Here is an 18,848-nt window from a genome sequence, read left to right as displayed (position 1 = left end):
TTTGACACGGGGCCCCTAATGCTGTCGCGTTAAAAACAGCGACAATATCGGCTTATCTTTACGTAGGGAAACGGACCAAATGATGTGCGTGTATGCTATGCAATTAGCAATACTTGCGATATTGTGAATGCATGTTGCGTGTAATAAGGCAAGACGTAGTGATCAGGTGTAGATAGAACTTCAGGACCCGTAATTTATGAACAAGTGATAATGAATGAGACGCGACGATTATTGATCGCATCTATAGCTCGGTGCCATCTGCGCTGTGAACAGAAAAGAAAGGAAAGAAAAAAAAATTACCGACGATTACGTTACTTCCTAATGCGAAATTTGAGCGCAGCAAATAAGCTGTTTCACCTTTTCGATAGATTGAGGCAAAGAAATCGAGCAACACATGTATGCGCTATCACAGAATTTTTTTTTTATTTTTCACACGTATTCCTTTAACAAAGACTCCATTAACAGTTCTTGACAGTCATGAAGGAAGCTTTGTGGTCGGAGAAATAGACTGATATATGTTCGACTTGGTACACCAATGCTTGATTCTCAAAGACGAGATCTATACAAGTGCCTCGCGAGGTTGTCACAGCCGTGGGACGCGTTACGAGCGAGAGGAACGGGATGTTCTCCCGCATAAGTGTTAGGAAATTGCTGTTTGTCTTTATGTCAACATTAAAGTCCCCCACTACTAACATCGGTGTGGATCGATGGACGGTTAATGCGAGTTGCAGGAAGTGCACGACGTCTTTCGTGAGTGCGGTAGCGGACTCACGAAAGCGGTATCAGTCGGTCGCTGCTAGCGCTGGGGGGATGAAAGGGGGGCGGAGCTGGTTACGAGGCCGACGACAACGCGAAACCCAGGAACGGACGCTAAAGAGCCATTTGTGTAGCCAGCCCTCCTCCACAGTCTCTCCTCCTCCCTTCCATCATCCTCCCTCGCCCGGAGAGCCGACAGCGCGCATGCGCGGCGGCGGAGCAGCGGCGCATGCGCGGCGGCGGAGCGCGGCGGCGGAGGCGAGCTGGTTACGAGGCCGACGCCGACGACGACGACGACGACGCCGACGACGCCGACGACGACGCGAAACCCAGGAACGGACGCCAAAGAGCTGCGCTCTAAAAAAAAGAAATGCATAATCTAATGACCAAAAGGTATCCCTATAAATAAGCTCCTGGCATGTTTTCATCACTGCTGAAGCTGCGTGTACGCACTGCAAGATGGGAAATGCACAAAAAAAACCACTGAAATTATACCTGATAGGCGCCCGTTCCTGCGTTGAGCGTCAGCGTCCTTAGCGTAACCGAGCGAAAGAGCACAGTGAATAGAGAGTTTTAGTTGAGCGTGTTTACGCTCCGCTAAGCAGCTAAGCGGAGCGGAAGCGCGAATGCGCATGCGCCGTACGCTTAGCCGTAAGCGGGCCAGCGGAGCGAGGAACATGGTCTGCTTAGAAGCTCCCTGAGCGGAGCTACAGTGTTCTAGAAGGGGGCAGTGTGCTCTCTGTCGTATCCCTGCGCCGCTCCGCCGCGGCGCACTCAGCGTCGACTTCCCGCATGCCCGCCAGGGGCGCTGACGCATGTTTCACCTGAAAAACTTCTCTTGCCTCGTGTTGTGGTTGCGCTGGTGCGCTCGGTACAGCTCAGTTGGTTCGGCGTTGTCGGCGCTCGGCTGCAAATACCGCCGGCGTTGTATGCGTGGCAATATCTCTCTGTGCCTGTGCTCTGCTTGGTGCTTGGCTCAATGTGCAGTATGTGACTGGGCTGACTGGACTGGATTGTGACTGCGACTGGGCTGCGTGTCACAATCTCAAGCACTCTTGAGCTTCTTTCGTACCTTACAAATGTAGGTTATTCGTATTTTATGACATCCCGGCTTAGTCAGGAGCCGATTGAGAATTTGTTTGGGATTGTCAGACAAGCCTCGGGCTGTAATGATCATCCGACGCCCACCCAATTTCTCATTACGATGAACTGCATGTCTTTTTGCAGTTTAGTGAAAACCGTGAGATATGGTAATGCGGATCCATGTGCGGTAGCTGCCTTGCTAAACACACAGCAGAGCAGCGCAAGTTGCTCTCCCAGTAGCAACTTGTGGGACCAGGTAGATGCTCTCATTATTTCGGGGAATTTACCAGGCGCCGAAGTAGTGTTGCCTTTGGTCGATCACGACCAGCACATAGAGAGGAGCGACTCTCGGATATGTCGCACGAAAGTGCGTAATGAAAACCAACTGCCAGGATTGCATGAATGCGCTAACCGTGTCGTCCGAAGATGAGAATCCTGGGCTTACTGCGTTGACACTGCACAGGGATAGAGGCGGGCTTCTCTACCCACGTGGAACACTTTTTTCGTTTGTAAAAATGCTTGAAGACATGTTTACTGAATGCTTCAGCAAAAAACAACTACATGCTGATAGCATCTTGGAGGTGCTTAGTCTGGTGAAAGCAAAGTGCTCGCACAAAATTGGTTGTAGTGAGCATTCAGCCGAACTCACCAAGAATGTAATAAGCTTTTATATTACAACGCGGCTCCATTTTTTTACAAAGGGCATTAACTCGGAAAAACACGTGAGAAGGAAAACAGTCATTCACAGGAAGATCGCGAAAACTTCCTGAGGCGAGTCTGCAGGAGCATGTTTATATCGATTTGTAAACATCTCCACTTATAAACGTTCAGCCTTCTTGAGCCTGATATTTCTGGTCCACATTCCTTCCTCGTTTCTTTGTAAATAAACATTGCATAAATGTACCTGGATTTTATATTTCCTTTCTATATGCTGTGTCGTGTTAACAGTGCGAACGATGTCATGCATATCAATCATGAGCTTCACTCGAAAAAGCGATTATCTAATGTTAAGTGTCGTGGAAAAAAAATTGCTTTGTAGCGCGCATTCCCGCTGCAGGCCAGCGATTACGAAAAAAAAAGGCAATGCTAAAATTCTGTCCAATATGACTGCTGCATTAGCGAAACCACATTGCACATTTGATTAGCAGGAAATAAAAGAGGGTCGTCCGTTGCTTCGCGCCCTGTATATGCGTTAATAGCCAGGCGCGTTCATCCGCGCTTCCGGTACGAGACATCGCCTGCGCTCCGTAGATCAGCCACAGCGGCGGTAATTCTTTTCTCTGTACACTGATAAGACGCACCAGAACAAGTATCGCGCATTGCACATCGTGAGTGTTGCATTTCTTTCGGGAACTGCAGCAATGCGCGATACCTGTTCTACTCCAACATGGCAGCGAGTTTCAGGTGACGCTGCGAACCGCGCCACCTGTCGGCGGCGACACGAAGTGCATCAAGCGCCGCCACCATGTGAGCGCACTACCTCCTTCTAGAACACTGTAGCGGAGCGTACCGCGCAGCGCTTTGGCTAGAGTTGGCGCCAGAACGGATTGGATTGGATGCAAAAAGCAAGCGCGCTGGCTAACACGTGGTGTTCCCCAAGACGGCGCTTTATTTTCCATTAGATAAAATGGACCGGTAGCACATTACAAGCGCACGTCTAGATACTTCATGGAGAAATAGTTATATATATACATATATACGTTTTACTGCATAAGAGTGATCATAAGGTGTTCTTATTTTCTTTCATTACCCTGAATTTGGCCAGGGGGCGCTGCAACTAAGAAAGGTTCGCTCCGCTACGCTAAACGTATAACTAAAACGTGAAAATCGCCCACCGCTCCGCTGTGGCTTAGCGGGGCAGCTCGGAGCGGAGCGTACCGTAAAGACGCACAACTAAAACACTCGAATGATGAAAGAAGCAGCGCGGAGTAGAGCGGGGGCTGAAAGACGGTGATAGCGAAGAGAGCGTGAGGAGAAAAGCCGAGGAGCAGGGTCACACCTTCTAGAGAACTGCTGGGTGCAGCGGAACCACGAGGAGAAAAGCGGAGGAGGAGGGTACGAAGAAAGCATGAGAAGAAAAGCGTAGTGCCACGAAATACGGGCTCTCTGGGTACGACCGCTATCGGATGTGGCCAGAATAGCGCGCCGTGGTCAGTTCACTGATGACGCCATCATCAAGATATGCGGCGAGTGCATCCACCGATATCATAGATGGAAACAAAGCACTGCGTGAGCGGAGGTCTGTCTGCGGCGGCTGCTGTGAGTCGCGCCTACGCGTGACCCACGCGCTGCCTCTCGCGATCTCCCGATTAGCGAGGCGATCGCGCCACACTTGACTCCGTTTGTAATGTGCCGCACGAAACAGATTATCCACGCCTGCCGCGCTAATCACAGCGTTCTCTTCCTAATATAAACCGTGTGTGCCTATATAACCATAATACAAAATACTGACACGTATACTTCTTTCACGTATAGAGCTGCGCTCGAATTTCGCATTAGGGAGTATCGCAATTGTCGGCGATATTTTTTTGCTTGTTGTACTTACTTACACAGAACCAACTAAAGGGTGGTATTTATTTATTTATTTATTTATTTATTTATTTATTTCAGTACTCTCAGGGCCAGAGGCATTACAGAGAGGAGGGGCATACAAAATCGGCGGCAGATTTCTTAAATTTGTTGACGTCGGTGATGGCAGCCATGAAGGCAGGGAGGTGGTTCCAGTCATTTCCAGTTCGAGGAATAAATGAATTTATACAAAGGCTTGTTCGGCATTGCGGTATTCCTACCTTGGAAGTTGTGGTCAGTGCATGAAGATATATAAGATGTAGAGAGGAGTAACTTATCTTTGAGAATAGGGTTGGTACAATAACTTCTGTGAAAAAGACATAAGCGAAAATATTTACGACTCTTAGAAAGAACGGGAAGACCAAGTGCAGATTTTATTGCAGATACGCTCGCTGTTCGGGAATAATTTGAAACAATAAAACGGGCGGCGCGGTTTTGAACAGACTCTAAAGCGTTAATTAAGGTTGTCTGATTAGGATCCCAAATGGAGCAAGCATATTCTAGTTTAGGCCTGATTAACGTCCTATATAGATGAAGCTTAATGGCGCTGTTAGAAGCTATGAAATGGCGCTGTAGGAATCCGAGCGTGCGGTTAGCCTGGTTAGATAGGTAGTTGATGTGCATTTTTCAGGACAGATTGTGTGTTAAGTGAATACCCAGGTATTTGTAAGATGAGACAGATGATAACGGAGTGTTATTAAGAAGATAGCGAGGGGTGTATTCACGAGGTCGGCTGGAGATATGCAGGTATTTGCACTTAGTGGCGTTAAGTGTCATGAGCCATTCGCTGCACCATGAAGAAATTGCGTTCAAGACCGATTGAAAACATGCTTCATCAGAGTCATTAGTAATTGGAAGATAAAGCACACAGTAATCTGCGAAAAGGGTAATATGGGAGATAACGTTATCAGGAAGATCAATAATGTAAGTTAAAAACAGTAGCGGACCTAACACAGAACCTTGAGGCACTCCAGAAGTTACGGAAACAAGAGGCGAGTCATAATCATTAGCTGAGACATATTGACTAGGGTTGGAAAGAAAACATTTAATCCAGCCTAATACCTGATCGTTAATATTAAGAGCACCGAGTTTAATTAATAATAGATGATGAGAAACAGTGTCGAACGCCTTAGCAAAGTCTAAAAAAACGCAATCCACAATAACGTTAGCATCTATAGCGCGAAACAAATAATTTGTGAAAGACAGGAGCTGTGTCTCACACGAAAAAAATTTTCTGAAGCCATGTTGACATGAATTGAAGAAGTTGTTAGATTCAAGGAAGGTAATAAGATGAGAATAAATAATGTGCTCCAGAAGTTTACAGGGAACGCTGGTTAATGAAATAGGCCGATAGTTTAGTATTGAAGCTTTACTACCTGATTTGTGCAATGGAACCACCTTCCCTACCTTCCAATCAGGAGGGATGGTACAACTCTGTAATGACTGTTCAAAGATTGCACAAAGAATCAATGATGAGCAGGTAGATGTACTTTTCAAGAACTTCGTTGTAATGCCATCGACGCCTGAACAAGATGAAATCTTCTGTTTTTCAATTAAACATGTCAAACCAACCGAATCAATGAGTATTGGATCCATGGGTAAAAAGTCAGGTGTACAAGGATGAGGGAAAAGATTCGGCAAGGCCGAAGAAAATCACGAGGCAAAAAAATCATTAAACACTTTGCAGCAATCGCTCTGGTGTAGTGGAGTGCTGTGATCATCGCAAAGATCTATTGTATTCGGCTTATCCCCGCTGACAACATTCCAAAATTTCCTCGGATTATCTCTAAGGAGCGGGAGCGTGTGCTGGTAGAAATTTTGCGTTGCTTCATACGAAGTTTCTATGACATACATACATAACATGACATACATAAACATGCAAACGTTGAGTATGATAAGGGAAATTAGGGAAACTAAGAAATTTGACCCTTATAAAGTCTGATAAAGTTGACACCAGAAAAACACATTTTACGATATCACTTCATGTCGACCCGACGCTTCCTCAGGCTGCGCCACAAATGCACTGGGTATGTTTCAATTTTCAATGAACGTCTTTCATGCCCACTGCTTTAACGAGCTACGCCATGAGTTCACCGGGTTTGTGCCGATATTCCATGAACCACTTGCCAACTTGGGTAACTAAGTATAGGTTACTGAGTATGCAGCAAGCGAGGCAACAATTGACCACTTGCAGAAGTACGACTGCGCATGCGCCAATACCGGCCGCGGGGCGGCGCTTCGTGAGCGCCGTCTCCGTGGTTGGAAAGCAAACTGCGCTGCTCGGGCGTGACATGCCGGCCAACTGAGTCGCTTTCGGCTGCACGAGCTATTATTATGAAAATGGAAATAGTAATTTCTTCAGGTTTCCGCCCGCGAAGGTTAAAGTGGAGAAGTTTGTGGACGGCAGCGGTGAAGCGGTCGAACCCGGACGGCACGCCGTGGCAGCTAACAGTGCATTCTAGGATCTGTGGCTTATGCAGGCGACTTCTATTCCCTTGTCATCTCCTGCCAGTTCTGCAACGCTGAACAGAAGGCCAGCGACGTGCTGGCAGGGCTCGCTGAGGCTGTAAAATATAAAGAATGCAGTTTTCCTTCGCGCTCGTCACTGAGTGACCCTGAGTATATGCGAGTACGATTAAGCGATTTGTGAAGAACGGCGCTAACAGATGCGGCCAGTCTATGTACGTCATGTCATTTGTGAGTCTGCGCTCATCTTCTTTTTTTTCCGTACATGTCAGTTGTGTTGCGCTCTCTTCCAACATGACTTCGAACCAATTCGTCAAACTATCTGCCTTGATGAGTATTCGCGAGTGAGCGGGAGCGTACTGGCCTGCGGACGCATACGCTGCCCATATTTAAGCTAGTATAACATATAATAAAATAGGTTGGCGTGAGCTTTGAGGCCTTAGCGCTCGCAAAAACAGACTGAATAACCTACCGCGTACACATAGCGCATGCGAAATTCGGGATACGGCTTCGTAAACCACAAGCATGCAACACAGCAGTTTGGTGAAACAGCACGAGATGAATATCAAATTTGCAAGCTAGAACGTGTACATCTGTTGTTCCATGCAACAACTAAGAGTTCGGGGAATGCGACAGGCATAAAGCACTCATCCGGCCACGCATTCACAGTGCTCTCCGGCAATGTCGCCAATGGCTTTTGTGAACCATGCTGTAACTACGTAGATGCCCGACTTCATGGATGGCGTGTACGTAGCTCCTATGAGGCCAAGTGGAAGGTGCACGGTGTTTACGTTCAGTTTTATGTGCTTGACTTAACCCTATTTTTTTAAAGCCCATCGGCGGTGTGCCTGACAAACGGACGAAATGTTGGCATGAAGATAACCCCACGCATTGTCGCTCATTATCCAGCGCTCTGAGAAGTCAGCTGTCCGTCCCATTTGCAAAAACAGCAAGAGAATGAAGTCCTCTTCAATCATATTTAAGGCAGGTCATATATGACAACTACCAAAGAATGTCGACGCTTTCACAAAACGTAAAAGAAGCTCTGCAAACACAACGTCGCCACTCGATGCCGCCGTACCAAAGCAAGGCTGGAGCCGGGATGTTTTCCAACCAAGCGGCGAGGCGCAAGCTTCCCGTTTTTCGCGCTAGGTGGCGCTCCGACTTCTGCAAGTGGTGCATTCTCAGCATTCGCACGCACCGGCGCACCGTTCACTATGCATGCCATGCGCCTGTTTCACGGTAGCGCAGTTGGACGGCTTACGCTCTTCCCTACCACTCCAGTGCCTACCTTATACACAATTCGTATCAGCGGTGGCACTACGTTGTGTCGATATATTGGTACAATGCAAAACGCACTACCATCGACAGTCATCGTGAGATGGGTTCTGCCGAATTTTTCTCCGTGCAAATTTTATTCATTTAGAAAATGTGTAAATAAATATTGTGCTCGAGGCCTAGGTCCCTCCCTAAACGTCCAGATGTGCAATGACCAAGGGGATACTTACTTACATTAGCACAAGTTCTTGGGCCAGTTATAGCATGATCAACTTGAAAAAGGAGGTACCAGCGAAATTCAAAGGACGTGCACCCAAGGAAAAGGCATTAGACACGCACGGACGCTGACACGGACGTTAGACATGGAGGGGCACGGACGCCAGCGCCCATCCGTGTCTAACGCCTCTTCCTTGTGTGCGCGTCCTGGTACCCCCCTTTTTCAAGATACTCAATTTTCAGGACCAATACACGTCCTTCCAGTCTCTAGGAAAAAAATAAAATTCCATCAACCAACCATTTCGAGAATGGCTGCTGCTCTGGGAAATACGTACCCCATACCCGTACTCCGAAGTAAACGCGCGAACAAAAAAACCTACCGGCGCTCCCTGCTGATACAGTGTTCTACAGCTGGCGCCGCCGTGGTGAGGTGTGGGCCAAAGAATGGCGGCGGCGCACGTGGCATGGCTCGTGACGCTGGCGCTGCGTCATACCCGTCCTAAAGATTGGCGCCGTCCAAAGTGGGGGCGTGCGATTGCAGTACTCCGCGCAAGTCGGCGACATTCTTTGAAGGGGTCGACAAAACAGTGTTTTAGTTGAGCATCTTTACGGTCCGCTTCGCACCGAGTTGCCCCACTAAGCCGCACCGGAGCGGCGAGCAAATTTCACGCTTTAGTTATGCGTTTAGCGTAGTGGCGCGGTCTTTTCGTAGTTGCAGCGCCCTCTGGCCAAATTCGAAGTAATCAAACAAAATAAAAACACCCATTGACCACTTTTTATAAAGTAGAGCGAGCATATGTAACTTATTTGTCCATGAAGTATGTCGACGTGCGCATGTAATGCGTCACTGGTATGTTTTATCCAGTGCTGTATCGGGGAACGCCACGTGATACCCAGCGATCTTGCATTCCGCATCCAATCCAATCCATTCTGACGCCGACGCGCAGCACAGCACGCACCACATCCTCCTACGCTGCGGAGTTTTCGAATGGCTCAGCACTGGCAACTTCTTTTAGCAAACATGAATCTTCTACCTGTACCACACGGGCTAGGTTAATGCCCCAAGTTTCTTAATGCCATTATATTTCGATCGCTGCTACACGCGCATTCTTAATGACATTAAGCGTTGCGATGGCGATAGCTGCCGTGAAATGGTTAAGTTTGTTTGTCAGTCGTAGTACAATAAAAAAACAGTTATCTAGGGAGCACATGTTTAAGAAATGGCATGAGAAACATTAATCGCCGCATTGTATGAAGTTTGCTTCAGGAATGTAATTGTTGCACCCAGCCGTAAACTGTTTGAAGCCAAAGTTAGCTCGACGGCCAATCCATAGCATAGTCAAAGCACTGAAATTGAAAAAAAATAGCTCTCAAAGATTCAAATCTCTCAAGCAGCGATGCTGAAGAATTTGACCCTGTGCTCCAGTTTGTTCTGGCTTACGTGCTTCTTCGAGTCAAGCATCGTCGAGAAATTCGAGGGCTTCAGTATGAGGCCAACAGGGCAAGGAGCCGCCGCCGTGCAATCGAAAGCTTCTCCTGCCTAACGCGCTCACGATCAGTGCTCTAGCCGTGAGTAGCAGCAAGATCGCCTGCTGATATCTACGAAAATAAAGAGCTCCTTTTAAATAAGTAAAGAATATATTAGTTGTTTTTATCTACAAGTTTGCTTACTATCGTGAGAATATGGTCACTACGGCCACGGCGGGGACATTGTAAATGAGAGTACGCATTCGACGGCCAAGCGATAACGTTCTTACAATAATTGTATGAACACACTACGCCGCGAGAGAGAGCAATTCTTTAAAGAAAGTGAAGAGTATATTCATTGTTATTCACTAAGAATCCGTTTAGTCTCGTCAGAATGTGGAGACACTGGGACCGAGAGTACGTATTTGATGGCCAAGTGAGTTACAAGAATTCACTACGTTGCGAATGACATCAAGCTTTAATGCCACTGAGCATGTCCGTGTGGCACACCGTGAATGAAAATAATGTTTAAGGCATTAGCCAGTTAATGTAATTTTCTGTGCCCGTGTGGCACGGGTATTCGTCAATGCGAAATCGCTCTTTTGGCTTGCACTGCGCAGACGAACCTAAAGGCGTGGTTGAAGTGCACGGCGTGGTCGAGAACATGCCCCTGCAGGCAGCCATCTTGGAAAGAGCGGCGCAAGAGCGGTGCCTCGATGCATGCGCGAGAGAGGGCGCACGCATCGGCCACCCTTGCTAGCGAAAGACGGCAGCGACGCTCCACGATCCGCTCAGGCTAAGCGGAGGGCGCATGCGCATTCGCGCTTCCGCTCCGCTCAGGTGCTGAGCGGAGCGTAAAAAACGCTAAAGTAAAAACACTCCGCCATCTTCAACCTCCCCTGAGACGACCTCCGCACACGCGCGCCGTCCGCAGCCGTCGGACGCCTTGGTGGCCTTGCTGTGACTAGCGCAAGATGGCTGGTTGCTGCGTTCCACTGTGCCCCAATAATTCGAGGAACGGGTGGCGGCTGTTTTCATTTCCGGGAGGTCGAAATAGAAGGATTACGTTGAAAGCGAAGATTAAACGAGACAAGTGGCAACCAATGAATGTTTCGTGCGTGTGCTCCGTGAGTGCACCATGTCCGACTTTTTCTTTACACGATTTGTAATTATCAACTAATATTGAGAGGAGCATTGTATGTACAATAAATGGTAATTTTTAGTGCGCATGCCCACAGTGCGCTATTGCAAAAAAAAAGAAATTTCGTACTTGTGCCATTTGTTGAGGAACCAAATCGTATGTTCAGGGAAGCTGTTTGCGCGTAAACATTCACGCACGCCCTTTTTCCTTCCAAACATGCTTTATTCCTACAAATTATCAAATCAATACGCTCCATAATTCCTATAGGGAAAGCATTTCAGTCTCCCGTCAAGTAGTACACCTTTAAAGATGTTTTTTGGCTCCTTTACTCCCCCTACAACATCATGTTTTCGCCGGCACGTTTCCAAAGCTATGGTTGTACTTCTCGGAGCTTTTTCACCTTGCAAACCTAACAGGTTTCTCGCAGCGTTTCTCGAAACGGGTCCAAGTAAGCTTGAAAATGGTCATTTGCATAGGCAGCCTTCATACACACGCCCCTACGCACCACGTTTTCTACATTTGCAAAATTCCTAGTGACCTCTAGCGCCAGAATTTGGAACTACCCGCCATGCTCGCCGCGTGGTCGGAAAACAAGTGTTCACGGCCGTAGGAGTGCTAAGAGGCCCTGAGACAGCTCGGTAGTGCCGTTTAAGCGAGTTTGTTTGCTGCAGTTCTGTCGTCGGTGACCGATGAAAGTTCTGTCCTCATTCCGTTTTAACAAACGTAACGGACAAGCGTGATTCTTTTTTTTTTTACAGTGCTGCCCATATCGCGCAAAAGCTATTTGCAAAAATTTCGAATTCGACAGCCCTGCAAGACAGTATTTTATCAAACATCTCTTGAAAGGCAGAGATTCTCATCCACCCTACTGTCGCACAAATCTACAAAGGAAACCCATGCGGATTTCTTTTCTAACAAGTACGTTTTTCCCTCTAACGGCGCTCACACGTGAGACCCTCGCCCCTCTTTCGTGAACAAGCCTCACCACAAACGTCTTCTGAGAATACACCTCTAATTTTCATTTCCTGGTAGTTCCGCCACACTTGGCCACCGAGAGGAAATGAGAAAACGTATGGTTGCCATTCAACACTCAAAGCTTGCTGAAACCCCAGAGAGTAGACATTAGAGAGTTTTAGAATAGGGGCCCCAAACGTTTTGGGGCCCCAAAGAAATAGCGTCGAAGCCACTGCGCATGCGCTAGACGCAAACTGCCTTTGGGTTTTGCGTTGGGAACGCTGTTTCACCGATTTAGCGGGAGCCCAAATAGCGGCCCCAAAAGTTTTGCGTCGGCAAACATGGCGGCACCCATCGAAGCGACGGCTCTAACCTAGCAACAAACTGCGTTCGATTCGCGGTAACGCGTGAAGTTCGCAAGCTAGGAGAAGTGACTGCGGTTATCGCTTTCTCTCAACTAGCGTGTGTTATGAAGATTGACTCATTAGACGCCGCTTTTGAATTCGATTGTGGATTTTATGGCTCGTAGGCCTAACACGGCTAAGCTTGGCTGGTGAAGGCTAGTAAAGTTGGTTTGCTCAAAACTAAACGCAACTAATTGTTTGTTACTTACAGAATAGACTCTAAATTGTAATTAAATGCGAATACACGCAAGTCAAAATTATTATTCCTATCATAAAATGGTATATTTTATTTAATTATTTCTAATAGCTTTTCTTTGACGCCGTAGTGGCGCTGTCAACGCAAGACGCTATCGCAAACGTAAAACCCTATTCCAAAACTCTTCACTCCTACGTGCCCCAACGCTAACACCCGCAAAGCTCTTTGGGGCCCCAAACTATAGGGGCCCCTATTCTAAATCTCCCTATTATGGCTGGTTCGGCGTGAAGTAGAAGTCGAAGCTTTCGAATGGGAACAATAATTGATTGTGTGAGCCTTTAGAGTAGTTCAGAGCCGTTTAGTCGGAAAATAGCTCTCTCACGCATGCCTTGCAACATCTTTGAAATTGCCGAAACTGACGCAAAAATTTCACACTGGTTTACTTTTGCTGTTTTATTGTTTTTTGGCCGCACATTTTCAAATCTTTATTAGACACTGTGCATACAACGTCAGGAGCACGGACAGATGCGCATCCGCATATACGTATAAAAAAAGCGCACCTAAAGCTACTTAAAACAACTTGGCAGCATTATTCATACATGCAAAAGGAAACTATCGACAGGTCTACGGATAATGAATACAAAGGCAAAAATTCTTAACAGCTGTACAACATGAAAAAATACAAACTATGCTACACGCGGCATGCTCCCTTGCTTCACATCACATTATAGTGCCACCGCAAATACACAAAAAGTAAAAGTAAATTAAGCATGGCTTGCAAAGAATACCAGTGAAAGAACAACGTAAGAAATAATAAAAAATATATCCTCCTAAGATCCCTTGTACACAATATTGCGCATTGCCGTTTTTTTTTTTTTGCAAACTTCAATCAGAAGCTAATGCTCAACATGTTCAGTCTGCATACGAAGTCTGGTGCGTGTGTAACTGCACGGAAATAGTTGAATCATATTCTTGTCATGCGCTTTAGAGAAATTTGACACTAAGTTGCTCTAGACCTGTGTGTTGTCACAGACGGCGGAAAGCTGCCTTGAAGTGTTTTCGTTATTCTTGCAGGTTGTGTGGAAATCTAATATGGAGCAACAACATGGCAATGTACTGCACGCAGCTCCATCTTTGCATTTAGGCAGCGAAACGCAGTTTTTACCACAGCAAAGAGGACGAAATGATTACCTGTTCCACGGACATGTGTATGCAGGTTTTGGCATTTAACCGCGGCATTTAAGCTTTTAAAAATTTGCGTTCGTAACATACCAGTAGACAATAAAAAATCAGATTGAAAAGCGATTATGTCTGATAGCTGTATACGGGCCTCAGGAGGATCTAGACAAGATTTAAAAAATTCATTACTGTTTAAATGGGTTCAGCAATGTTGATAGCACATAAAAAACCAGCTGGTATCCGTAGTCCGTGTATGTGGAGCATGCCATAGCTGGTATATTTCCTGTTTAAAAAGTGACCTACATTATACGAAAAACAACTTCGCAGAACATAAGAAACAGCTCGAAGACATCACGAAAATGTGCGCAATACTTCAAGAATCCCACAGAAAGGCAAATAAAACAATTCGTTCCCTTAAGAAAACAAATCCTCAAGCTAGAACCAATTGTTTGGGCATTATTGACACGTCAACAGAGTGATGGCGAGCCATATGAACAAAACATGCGCCGGAGTCACACTTCAATAAATTCTTGCTCATTTAGTGTAACTATAGTCTAGGCCTCCTTCTCTTTGCACTAATCACTTCGGGAATGTATGGTAAGTGGTAGTGCCTGTTGCCCGTGCTGAATCACGCGGTGTGTATCACATTTAACTCTGGAATCACTTCCTATCATGATTTACTTCAAAAAGAAGCTTTGGCTCAGGGGTCTCTATCCAAATACAAGGGAAAGGAGAAATTGTTTTTCTCGGCAACCACTGCACCAAATTTGATTAGATTTGTTTCATTTAAAAGAAAAAAAAAGCGTTAAAATCTAGTGACTGTGGGAAGTGAATTTTCGCTTTAGACCATCAATTATTTAATAAATATTGTTGAAAATCGAACCCTTTCAGGAAACCAAGCTAAGAAATTTACTATCTGTAACTCGGCATTGAAAGACGATACTGCAATTCTGTGTATTGTATCCGCTATTAAATATAACGCGGACATAATTGATGTAATGTATATGGCTTTCAAATAGACCACTAATATGTGAGAACTCTTGCAAAACCCTTAAAAAAGACGTTACAAATTCAAATACGATGCGAATTGATATAATATATTTTTCCGCTTTGAGTGACCTATAACAGATGCAGTTTAGACAAGGGCGATGTCTGTTTTAGTGCGGAGCCACGAATTTGTAAACTTCGCGTTTATTTCTTTCAAACTCACCAATTTTTGAAAATTCCTTTGAAAAAATTTGCACCCTAAATGGAAAGTTCACTTTCGACAGTTATAGAATTGAACGTTATTTCTTAGATGCAACAAATTTTATTAAAATCGGTCCAACGGTTACCCCAGAAAAGCGTTTCTACGTTTTACACGTATTTGAATTGGCGGCGCCGGAGTTGCACCCGAGGTAAAGCAACGTGCAGAAATGCGGGGCATGAGTGGCCTCTAGTTTCAGTTGACAGTCGTAAAAAAATATTTCGAGACCCAGTTATTATAGATGCACCGGCCAAATGAGGGCTCCAGAGACGAGGTTGTTTGAGCTGCGTCCAGGACGCGAGAAAAACGATAGGCAGATAACTTTAGTTGCCATGCGCCACGGAATGTAGTACCTTCTGAGAGCGCTTTAACGCAGTTATCTTTTTGGAGAACATGAGATTATATACAAAAATTTTCAAGGCGATCCAACCTCTTGTTGAGGTGGATGAAAGGGAATGTCTTGCTGAGTGAGTTGGGGGCGACAATTGGGTGTACGTGTGAACCATATAATTTATTATGAGAGCCGCACAGGACCGACAGCGTTTGATCGACATCGAAAAGAGGCTGAAACGCCTTCTAAATTTTTATTCAAAATTTATCATCGTCACAATAATCATAGGTCATTATGAATGAAACTTAACTTGTTCCATACTTCAAGAGGAGGTAAGGGGACACCAGGCTAACTGCTACAGTGTTGTAGCTTGAATGTGCCTGTGACCCCGTGCATCAACTTTGCGCGACAGCTTGCAATAAAACCAGACATTTTACAGTTTCAATGAAAAAAGAAAGAACATGAAACGCATTTATGACAACATACCCAGTGGCGCTAAGGGCACACATCCAGTCGTACTTATATATGCTTAGTGAGCGGCGACGGACGCGCCACGGGTGGCGGCCTTGAGAAGTGCACTCATGAAAGGGCGCACTCGTAAGCCGTAGTTTTCTGCGTCGTTGTCGGTGCTTCTCTGTTTAATTCACGTTTTCGGAGTGAAAGAAGCAACGCCAGTCACATGTGCGTAGTAGCCAAATCTTCAAGGCATGTCTATCAACAATTGTTGCGCGGTGGGGTGCTCTAATACCTTCAAAAACTTGCCGACGACACGGTTCTAAACGTTCCTACACAGACTTCGGGAGCGGCTGCAATGGCAAGAATGGAGCGCCGCCTTTTGGCGGGAAGTTACTTAAAACACTTTCTTTTGTCAACTCGCTGTGTTTTGCAGATCAAAATGTTTACACGGGTAAGCGACTAAGTTGATCACGACCTACACATATTTTGGTTCGCTTTGTCCGCAGTGCAGCGTACGGGTCAACGGCATTTCGCTTAGGTTCTGAATGCCTCTTGCCTCCTCTACCGTTTGCCGCTTCTTTACCGTGTTGCTCTTGCTGAGGTGCACGACTGTGCGAATGCATCGTGTTGTGCGTTAAAGCTGCTGACGTTTGCAAGGACTGCTCTTGTGGGTTTTTTGCGGCCCGTTAAATCTTCGCACTACCTGTCACGCTTTTTATTTGCATCTATTTTATGCGTGGCATTGCACATTATCAACTATTATTATTATTACTTAATAATAATAATAATAATATTATTATATTAACTATTCTTGATATTATTAAGAGTTTGTCGCCTCACTGACGACTCCCGTCAGCTGCTTCATATGGTATTGCTGCTCAATTTTTTTCTGAAAAATTCGCGTCATTTCTATGAGACCGTTTCTATTAGCCTTGATGCTGTCTAAGTATACTTACAACGAATAGTGCATTTTATAGCGAAGCTCTTAGCCTGTTGGCATTTTTCCTGTCCATCCATGGACAAATCTCATCATCAGCAGCAATGAATCATACCCCCATAAAAAGCAAAAATGCAATGGTTCATCCCCTCTTAATGCAGCGGCTACAAGCACTCAGCAAAGTGTAGCGAACAGTGCGTACATTCGTTGTAATCACGCGTACGACGTACACAAAAGCGAACGTTTCAATAAAGAACAAGCTCAAAGCAAGCATCTATCATCATCAGCATTTGTTCGTACCCCTCTGTAAGCAAGCAAAAATGCAATGGCTCATACCCCCGTAAGCAGTGACTCATAAGGCAGAAGCTACAAGCGCTCAGCAAAGTGTAGCGAACAGTGTACACATTCATTGAAATCATCCATAAAACACAAAGAACAGCTTACGTTTCAATAAACAACAAGCTCAAAACAAGCATCCGAACCATCATTAAAACAATGCAGACCCCTTAAAGGAGCTGTAGTGCTGGTTTTGCAAGAGCTTCACTGGACATTCACTGTCGCAGGGCCTGGATGACGAGTGAAGTTATTTAACTGTGCATTATGTACTGAAGTGCAACCTTTCTTAATATTTATTTGCGGCGCAGGAATACAAGACTATGCCCGACCATCGGCCTTAGTCGGCGTCGCTTGGCCTTCAGATATATCGTGTGGCTTTTTTTTTTCATAAGATTAAAAAAACAATCTAAAGTCGGTAAGACTAGCTTTGTACGTTTGCAAAAAGACCACCAAGGGGAACTTGAGATTGCCAAAGCTGCAGCGAGGAAGGCAGTTCGTTGACGTGGGCAGCGCAATTGCGTCGGATGTGAATTGCTATCAAGTGCTTTTATTCACCCGCTCATTTGGTAACTTCGCTGACTACTGTACGCAGTTACATTAACAAATTGTGATAACTCTTCTTGAAGCCACTTTGACTGCACTTCTTCGGCGATATCATGTGCACTCATTGGTAGCAAGATCACCATAATGTGTGGCGGCACCGCTCCGTGCGAAGTCGCTTGAGATATAAATCTGCCCCGAGGACGTGTGCCTTTTATTGAGGTACAGAAGCACTATTGCGAAAAGTGTAGAATTAAAAATAAAAAAAAGCAGTTGAGACGGCGCATTATTCAGCAAAATGGAGCGGGTACTTAGCATGAGCTCCACATCGTATAACAGGGATTCGCTGCGCTCGTGTGCGGGACCGTACTCGGCACGCATGCGTGTTGGGGTTGTCCCAAACTCTAGCACAAAAGAGAAGCGTTTATATGCACGTTCGCGACGCAACTATTCCGGCCCACTTATATAGTTTTACGCAGCACCGAAGACGATTCTTGTATCTAGATTACGCGGAACTCAAGGGAAGAAGGAAGAACACTTTATGGCGTAGGTCAGTATGAAGAACGGTATTACAAGTGTTGGTGCTCTCATCAGCGCTGAAGCCAGCACATCATGGCTAGTGCGGTCGTTGAGCTGGCTTTTCTGTGGAACTATTAGAGCTCCACGAAACTGCATTTGACGAGTGGGAGCGTGACTGCAAGAGTGGTAGGTGGAAAGGAGGAGCGCCACCCTGGCTTCCTGCGGGTGCGCACTTCGATATAGTACGAGATGATACCGAAAGAAACAGTCGGCGTTTGCCAGCCCCGAAAGAAAGGTTCCTTGTAAAATTGTAGTTACGTGCAGAGGAAAAGCGCTGAAAATCTGCCGGCTGAGATTTGAACGCACTCCGGCAACTTGATATCGCCACTGATGCATTGGCCACGCTGTGCTGGCTTCAGTGCTGATGAGAGCACCAACGTTTGTAATACCGTTCACCATATTCACTTATGCCATAAGAACTGGGAGGACGCTTAAGATTCGCTTTTAAGAGCCGAACGCGATAGCATTCAAAGATCCCTGACTGCTTCTCACGCTTAACAGCAACTGCAGCTTACGTATAACCATAATGTCTACCGGGAAACGCTGGCAGCGAACGCTATACACGAAGGGGAGCTTTCTGGCAGAAACGCGGCCTCTTGCGTGGGCCGCGATCCAGTAAGCGATGGATGTTATGAGCTTACCCTTCGGAACGGTGAGGTGGGTTGCGCCACCAAGCTCTTGTTATTATACTGCCTGATGTCCTATCGAGGTAAAA

General features: G+C 46.0%; 1 protein-coding gene across 4 annotated transcripts in view; it reads right to left on the bottom strand.

Annotated features, from left to right (window-relative positions):
- Positions 1-18,848, bottom strand: part of LOC135907147 (serine protease filzig-like) — a 64,433-nt gene that overhangs the window by 32,323 nt on the left and 13,262 nt on the right. The window contains exon 1 of one of the 4 annotated variants that reach the window (XM_070536906.1): positions 18,775-18,822. The exons of 2 other annotated variants lie outside the window; for them this stretch is intronic. Coding sequence is in view for 1 of the 2 variants with exons in the window: in XM_070536905.1 (XP_070393006.1) it covers positions 8,748-8,833 (86 nt within the window). In the remaining variant the exon portion in view is untranslated. Of the gene's footprint in view, positions 1-8,747; positions 8,849-18,774; positions 18,823-18,848 lie in introns of those variants that run through there. One more of the 4 variants, XM_070536905.1, reaches the window with a different exon arrangement.

The sequence above is a fragment of the Dermacentor albipictus genome, chromosome 4 (assembly GCF_038994185.2).
Source record: "Dermacentor albipictus isolate Rhodes 1998 colony chromosome 4, USDA_Dalb.pri_finalv2, whole genome shotgun sequence".
Taxonomy (NCBI): domain Eukaryota; kingdom Metazoa; phylum Arthropoda; class Arachnida; order Ixodida; family Ixodidae; genus Dermacentor; species Dermacentor albipictus.
Note: the sequence above shows the minus strand (reverse complement) of the source record. Positions and strands in the feature narration are given on the sequence as shown.